The sequence below is a fragment of the Poecilia reticulata genome, linkage group LG7 (assembly GCF_000633615.1).
Source record: "Poecilia reticulata strain Guanapo linkage group LG7, Guppy_female_1.0+MT, whole genome shotgun sequence".
NCBI lineage: Eukaryota > Metazoa > Chordata > Actinopteri > Cyprinodontiformes > Poeciliidae > Poecilia > Poecilia reticulata.
The window spans coordinates 8,743,792-8,751,674 of NC_024337.1; the positions used below are offsets into that span (position 1 = coordinate 8,743,792).

At 38.8% G+C, this 7,883-nt stretch overlaps 1 protein-coding gene across 2 annotated transcripts in view; it reads left to right on the plus strand.

Annotated features, from left to right (window-relative positions):
- The window catches only part of prex1 (phosphatidylinositol-3,4,5-trisphosphate-dependent Rac exchange factor 1), an 85,912-nt gene extending 80,067 nt beyond the window's left edge, over window positions 1-5,845 (plus strand). The window contains exons 32-37 of one of the 2 annotated variants that reach the window (XM_008413196.2): window positions 182-248; window positions 350-394; window positions 2,383-2,558; window positions 2,719-2,821; window positions 3,776-3,843; window positions 3,935-5,845. In XM_008413196.2, the coding sequence (XP_008411418.2) occupies window positions 182-248; window positions 350-394; window positions 2,383-2,558; window positions 2,719-2,821; window positions 3,776-3,843; window positions 3,935-3,977 (502 nt within the window). In that variant the 3' untranslated portion in view covers window positions 3,978-5,845. Of the gene's footprint in view, window positions 1-178; window positions 249-344; window positions 395-2,382; window positions 2,559-2,718; window positions 2,822-3,775; window positions 3,844-3,934 lie in introns of those variants that run through there. The other variant, XM_017305840.1, reaches the window with a different exon arrangement.
- Window positions 5,846-7,883: the final 2,038 nt, after the last annotated feature.

Here is a 7,883-nt window from a genome sequence, read left to right on the forward strand (position 1 = left end):
CACTCTGACGGAGCTCTGAATAAAACTCTGAATAAAACATGACATGAATTCCCAGAACCTGACTCATAACGCAGCATCAGGATTAGATGAACATGAAGCTGATAGTTTCTCTTTTTTCTACCTGACTCAGACAAACGAGTCATTTTCTAACTGCTTCTAACTCCAGTGTGTGTTTCCACAGGGCTTTCTATCTAGAGAAGTCCAACCTCCCTACTGATTCCAACTCCACTGCGATGAAAATAGACCAGGTAAATCTACACATTCACTGCTGTACAGTACAATCCTCTGCAATCTGTCATCACAGTCAACTTTTATATCATGTTGTGACTGAATATAAATGCAAGCACAGATACTGGGCCTTGAAGTTAAAGACCTTCAGCCGAGCATTTCCAAAGTAAGAGGAACGATTTGTCTTCCTGTCCCCGTGGAAACCACCTACATCCCCACTAGCTTATCAAGACYTCCTAATTAACTCTGACTAACCTGAGCGCATCAGCATGCTGCTCCGATTTAATTCCAGCCTGACCTCTAGTGTCCCACACTGACTGTAGCTCAAATCAAATCTGTAGAGGATAGTCTTAATTTAATCTAGAGTATTTTGTATTTACATGTTTTTATTTTTATWCTTTAAAAAAAACCTCAGGAATAAACCTCTGTTTGTTAAATATGATGATTTTTATTAACAATCAACATATTTATTGTTGCTTACAAGTCAGTTACTGCACAGCAGTCTGTATGGGAATCTGTAAGTTTGGGTTTTTGTTACAATGATTTCTGATTTTTGTTTCTCATTAGCTTTGATTGGCTCTGCTGCCATTTTGCTCTTTTTTGTGTAATATTGTAGTTTTTAATCTTATTAACCTAGTAACAATCAGAGGAATTTAGAGTTTATTTTTACTTTTAAGGAAGTAATCAATGTTGTAATCTTTTACATAATTAATCTTTCCTCAAGCTTTCTGAAGGTCTTGGAAAGTTTTTGATCAAGACTTTGACTTCTGTATTTTCCACACCTTCAACGAATGGCCTATTTTAAAACTTTTTTCACATATGAGACGTATAGAATAGACACTTCAGTTTGGGTTGCCGATTTGTTCCGTACTCTATTTTTACACATCCACATTTGTAAAGAAATGGTCCTCGAGTACTTAATATAGTAGCTGCCCCAGTCRTTGTTTCCCTCACGGTGTTGCATATTGTGCCCAACTGCTTTCTGGGTAACACAGACCAACCGACACGCTGCCGCYGCAGTCTCTGTCTCTCTTCCCTGCCCCTCCCTCCTCCTCGGTCGGCGAGGAGAGCCTTCCGCTACTGGGCCGGGGCGTGGCCGGACGATGGTCATCCTTCTCTGTTCGCACACAGCATGTTGGTGGAGAACGTGGTGCTAAATGACCTGCAGACGACCTGATTATCAGGTCGGTAGGTAGATAGGTCAGTCAAACTTTATTAACAAACCAGAATTYTGACCACTATCCCAGCATGCACCGCGCGCTTCTTCTTCTACGGGCGAAAATGAAGTCGGCGGCTGCTTACTGTAGTTRCTAGACCTGTTGTGGCTCAATATTGGTCCATATATAAGGYGCACCGGATTATRAGGCKCACTGTCGGCTTTTGAGGAAATTGAAGGTTTTTAGGTGCCTTATAGTGCGGAAAATACGGTAAAATACGGTAGTCTTTGGATCATTTCAATAAATCTAAAGCAGCGGTTACAGTCATGGTAAAATGACTGACCTCATTTAAATCTTGAAGGACGGACACAGACAATCCTCTGAACACCAGTTTAAGTCCAGTCAAACCAGCTGTTTGCATTATTCCTATCTAAAACATTGTTAGAAGCGTTGTATGGTGAAATATTAATGACACAATAAATATTTAAGGCTGCTCGTGTCATTTTTTGCAGCAGTAGCGCCACATGGGTCTGTCAGTTGGCCAGAAATCGATCCATATATATTTATGTCTGTCTGCACTTCAAAATGTCACAAAGTGTTTTCACTGACAAGAACTGTAGGAAAAGCTGCTGAAACACACAACATGGCAGCAGCTGGAGCTGGTAGCAAAACCAGTCCAGGAGGATGTTTGGCATGACAAAATTCATTCTCAAGAGACCAGAAATGAATTTGTTTTAAAGAACAGTGCTTGGATTTGGATGGTTGGATTGGCAGTTTTACATATCTGGGATTTTTTGAGCTTGAAGAACGTTTGATGAACAAAGAAGTGGCTCTTAGGTAATAAAGGGAATATCATGCCTGTGTCAGAGCTTTTGCACAAAACAATATCTTTAAAGTAAGCAGTTCCAACACTGAGTTGTAGTTAAATGACTTGCCAAAATGGCCTCCAGGTGAGACGTTATTGTGTCGTTCTTTGACCCTTGTTTCTCTTTCACAGCTGCTCAGACCCCTAAACACCCTGGATGACCTCTGTCGGCTGATGCAGTCATATGTCAACGTGCGTCCGAGCGCGCAGGGCCACCCGTCGGGCGTCAGCGTGCTGTGTGTGTCGTCCGAACTGTGTAACCGGCTGGGAGCCTGCCACATCACCATGTGTGGCACCGGCATGCAGAGGTCAGGCTGCTGCTGCTGCGTTTCTGATTCTGCATGGCTCTAATATTTTTACAACAGCCTGCAGACAGTGATACATAGAGAAACCCTGAGCATCTGCTGCTCTGTCTGAATCTGTGTGAATCCATTACGGGGTTAAAGTCTGACCTCATGTTGCTTTCAGATGTACCCTGAATGTGACCCTGGAGAAGGCGATGATCCTGGCCAGGAACCACGGCCTCCTGCCGCGCTGCATCATGCAGACCATGGACATAATGAGGAAGCAGGTGAAGCCCAGACAGGATTTAAGGAGTTATTATGCAACTCTTGCAATAAGATTTCTAATTATAATTAGGAATAAAGCTACAAAAGTTTTATGAAACGTTTAGATTTGTTTCTTTTCTACATAACACTCTGCAAAACATAAAATATTGCCAAGTCTTTTTTTCTAGTTTCCAGTTCAAATATTTTAGTACACTTGAAATAAGAGAAAACTAACTTAAAAGTAGATTTTCACCGAGATAAATGTGCTTGTTGTAAGTGAATCATTCTTAAGTCTGGATGAAACGTCCTAGTTTCACTTTAACAGGAATAATGTCCTGTCTGGAACTTTCCTTTGGAACTTACAATAAACTGATTATGTTCCCAAACAAAACAGGTACTTTACTCATATTCAGTTACTTTCTAGAACTTGTCAACTACTTTCCTGGGATAAAATGAATGAAAATGACGTTTTTTACTTTACTGGTTACTTTCCTGAACTTAGGATCTACTCTCTCCAACATTTCAAGGGTCGTCTCAGAAGCTTTCTGAACACAGTTCTTGTTTTCCCACARCTTGCCCTGCACTGCACCGTCCACAAGTCATTAAGCAGGTTTTTTTTTTTTTTTGGACCTTCAAGAAATGAAAGAAAGTTACTTTTCCCAAACTTTTTTCCAGAACTTCCAAAGGGCTTTCATGGAATTTAAAATCTACTTTCCCAAAAAGTTTCCATTTTCTTTCATTAACTTTAATGAAACATACTATTTATTTTTCTAGAAGTTACACTGAACTTTAATGGAGCGTCTTAAGGTACTTTCCCAGAACTTACAGGATACTTTTAATATTTTAGGTTAATTTTATTTAAATATTGAATAAATTGTACTGTTTTGGTACATTTTTCAACCAGTACTGAGTGATATTAGGAAATATAAAATGCTGTACTGGAGGTTTTTCATGTGTTATTTCTTTGGTTCTGTCAGGGGGCAAGAGTGGAGCTGTCTGCTAAAAACCTGAAGGTGATGGACCAGATGCCGCCATCAGCTCCAAAGTAGGCCAACACCGCACAGCGCCACGTTATGCAATCATCAGCCCATAATACCCATATATGGTCATCTGAAAGCTCCTTCCTCTTTTTACAGGCTCTTCAAGTTGTGTTTGCCGCCCTCAGATGGAGAACTGTGAGAGCTCTTCAGAGAATTTTCTCACAGGGAGGCGAATGCAGAAGTGGACGACATTAGGAGAGGATGAGTTTAATTCTCATCTCTTCCTCTSAGTTTGACGCTGCCAGTAAAACAAGGACCAACCCAGTGTCTGCAGTACAAGCTCAGAAAGACGGGTCAGACAAACGATAAAAGGGACAACGGACCGACTAAAACCAGACTCCTGTGGCCAGAGAGCCACAAACTGGCCACGTATACTTTGAGATATTCCTGGACAGTATTACTACGTCGGCCGTCTTCTGACATGAAGCTTACCTTACCTATTTAGAAGACGATGTATGTTCTCATGGATCAGCTTGTGTTGTTAACTGGATTAACCAAACTACCTGTATTTGACCAACGTCTTAAATAACAATCTTTTGCCCACTTTGCCTTGGACTGCAAACTCTGGAGAGCGTGCTCCGGTGTTCCCCAGGGCTCAGAGTTTGGACCACAAGTCAAGAAGAACATTTTAGCTACGCTGGTAGATGCAGAAAGTCCAAAAGGCAGACTGAGAGATGGAAGTAGGGACTGAGGGGCCTGATGATAAAAAAAGATGGGAGGAGGGGGCTGTTTTGAATTTTTTCCCAGCCTGTTGCATGTGGTGACTGTGCAATTACTGTAGGTTTAGTTTAAGTACTGTATTGCTGCACAAAATGAAGGATAGATATTTATTGTGTCCAGAAGGAGCGTTTTTATCGCTTACTTACTCGATATCAGGTATTAAAGAGTCTAAAAGCATTCCAGCCTATGTATTGATCAGTATTTAAAGACCAATGGCATGCCATTTCACTTGTTTTTTTTAGATGTACTTGCTTGTGTTTCGTTTTATTTAATTGTGTGGAATTCAATTATGTCAGTAATTGTTTCATTGATAATCAGGGCATGTAAGGGATGGAGTAACTAAAGCTAGCTAATGCAAATCAGGTGAAAATGTAGACAGACACCAAGTCACAGCATTAAGTACTGAATCACTTAAAATAATAATATATATTAATTAATCCAAAGGTTGAAAGTTTGCCTTGTATTTTCTGAAATCTGACTTTTAAATTGGCTCTTTGTTTGTTTGCTGTGTGTTCTAATAGAAATACAGTGATTGGTCCATTCAGTGTTACACAAAGTACTGTAATCAGTTTGAGGATAACAAAACAAACAAAAGGGATTGTTTTGAGAATTGAAACACAGTAACATTAGTTTACTGGAGATTTTATTTTCTTGTAAATAATACGTAACATTGTCAAAGCAGAAGATTGTTCAGGCGTTACAGAATAATGCTATAAATCATATTGGATTATTTTTATGGAAGTAATATAGTATATAAAACATATTTTGTATTGGTGACTGTGCATTTGAAGAGATGCTGCCTGCCTGTTTCCAGCATCGCCGAATCTTCAGCTTGGATTTTTGGTTGTTAAAAATGTTCTTCATCTAGAACCTGTGTAAACAGAAACCTTTAAACCTTTACACAGGTTTCTGTTTACAGCCTGGTTCCATATTGGCATGTTGTTATAATCTCACCTCTTTACCTGGAGCTCGACTCATCCATCAGTTTACATMATCAGACATGGAGATTTTTGTATCGACGTATTTTCCTGTATGATCTCTGCTGAGTAAAAACCATTCAGTGATCKTAAAGTGGTCTGTTAGCACTGCAGGTTGCTAATGAGTGCAGCATGTTGCTATATCTGGACAAACTATTGTCTAATTCTGATGTTTTCTTTTGTATATATACTTCTGCAATTTTATGTTTGTTGAAAATAACTGTACAAAGAAATTCTTTTTGTTGAATCTTTCTAAAATTATTGTAAATGGAATCTTAACAAGTTAGTAAATAAAATGTTCTTGCCATGACAGTTTGTCTTTTCTGCTGGAGCTCTGTCTCCGTTTTCCTTCAGTGTCCCACCCATTTAAACTAATACCCATTACTGAACTCTGAAGGGAATCAGGATGGCTACATCTCTGCACTTACTATATGATGCTGAGTGAGTGCTGCTGGCCTGACGTGGTTTCTTCTTTCACCTCTTCTGCTGAAGCATTCTCTATTCTCCCTGTCTATATTTTACATTGTATGTTTAAAGTAGGTTAGCAGCACATTGTTCATCAGTGGGATGTTTGTAAGACTGACTTTTGTTCTTGTTAAATAGTACTCTTTCCACTCAGTTATTTGTGGTTTTAATACCACAGATTCAACGGATTTTATTGGGATTTATTTTTGTAGACCAACAAAAAGTAGCACATATTACAAAAAGGAGAAAAAACTGATATGCTTTTCTGTGGTTGATTATTTTCCACAAATCTGAAAAGTGTGGCATTTGTGATCATCTTCCTTAACTCTAATTCCCCTAAAAAAACAGCATCCATTTGCCTCCCGAATGTCACAACATTACTAACTAATTGATTAATCTCATTAAAGGGTGTCGGCATGTCATTAAAAAGTCTTAAATTCACACATCTAAAGCTAACGCCTGGAAATCTCCATTAAAACAGGTAAACTGCCCTTAAATGTGTTAATCACTTTTGGTGATGGCGGGTTATTTAACATTGTGTTCTATGTAGTCTATTTTTTCTTGTGAAACATTTTTGTCAAATATTTCAGTCACTTCATTGTTTTGTGACTTGAGGCCGTTGAGGCTAACATAGCAGRAACCATTGGTTCTGGTTTCTGCAGTGGAAACGGAAGAACTAGAAATTATGAGGGGCCGTTTAGGACAAAATCTATGTTTTGTCTCTCACACAAGACTAAAGACTCATGCTCGCACACAAATATATAAAAATTGCACATATATACTAGTAAAATGTCACACACGCATACAATTTTTCTCTCACACGCATAAGGCCGCTTACTTCGGCTCTAAAGTCGGAGTAGAGCCCTTAGTGAACCGACGAGCCCTTGAGAAGGGAGTGGTAGAGAACGGCTGGCCGAAATTAGCGTTCATAAATCGGATTAACCTTGAACTAAACGGCTCACACCGTGGAGCTCCAATATCCAACTTGAAGCTAACTTCACTGTGGTATTACAAAAAATGTAGTCCCTCTCACATACAAAAAAATGAGTCTATTTTATAAGTTTATATGTGCAATCTTGGTTTTATGTATGCGTGTGAGAAAAAAAATGTTTGCGTGTGTGATATTTTAGTTGTGTGTACAGTATGTGAGCAATTTTTGTATTTTGTGTATGTGTGAGAGAAAAATTGTATGCGTGTGACATTTTACTAATATGTGCAATTTTYATATTTTGTGTGTGCGCGCATAAGTCTTTAGTCTTGTGTGAGAAACAAAACATAGATTTTGTCCTAAACGGCCCCTCATAAGAAATATTAGCTTGCTAAAACAAAAACTAGCTAGTTAGCAAGCTCTGGTTTTTTGCATCTATCATAAAATATAATTAATAAAATATAAGTGCTTAAAATAATCTATTGAAATGTTATTTTCCGTGCTCATCTTTCTAATTGGCTGCCAGTCAAATTCTCCAAGCTGCTTGCACCTCAAGTTAGCAAAAGATACTTAATCTTTACATGCAAGGGCGTAGGAACGAGTCTGTCATTGGGGGGGATGCATATTGGAAACCTGACAGATCAGTAAATAGCTTGAGCAGAAATATCAAACGTTTGCGCCATCAACACGTCAGTAATGCGTTACTCTAATCTGACTCTTGTTTCAGTAACAAGTATTCTAACACGTTACTATTTACAATCCAATAATCAGATTAAAGTTATGCGTAGTATAATGACTGTCATTCCAGGATGAACACTCACTTTAGCATTTGCCTCACAACCAGCAAGATAAACACTCTGGTAGCACAGACAGGCTAACAGATTCTGATATATCTTATTGGTCAAAATGCATTGATATAAATTGACTGATAATTGAATTGGTTCTACCTCTTTCT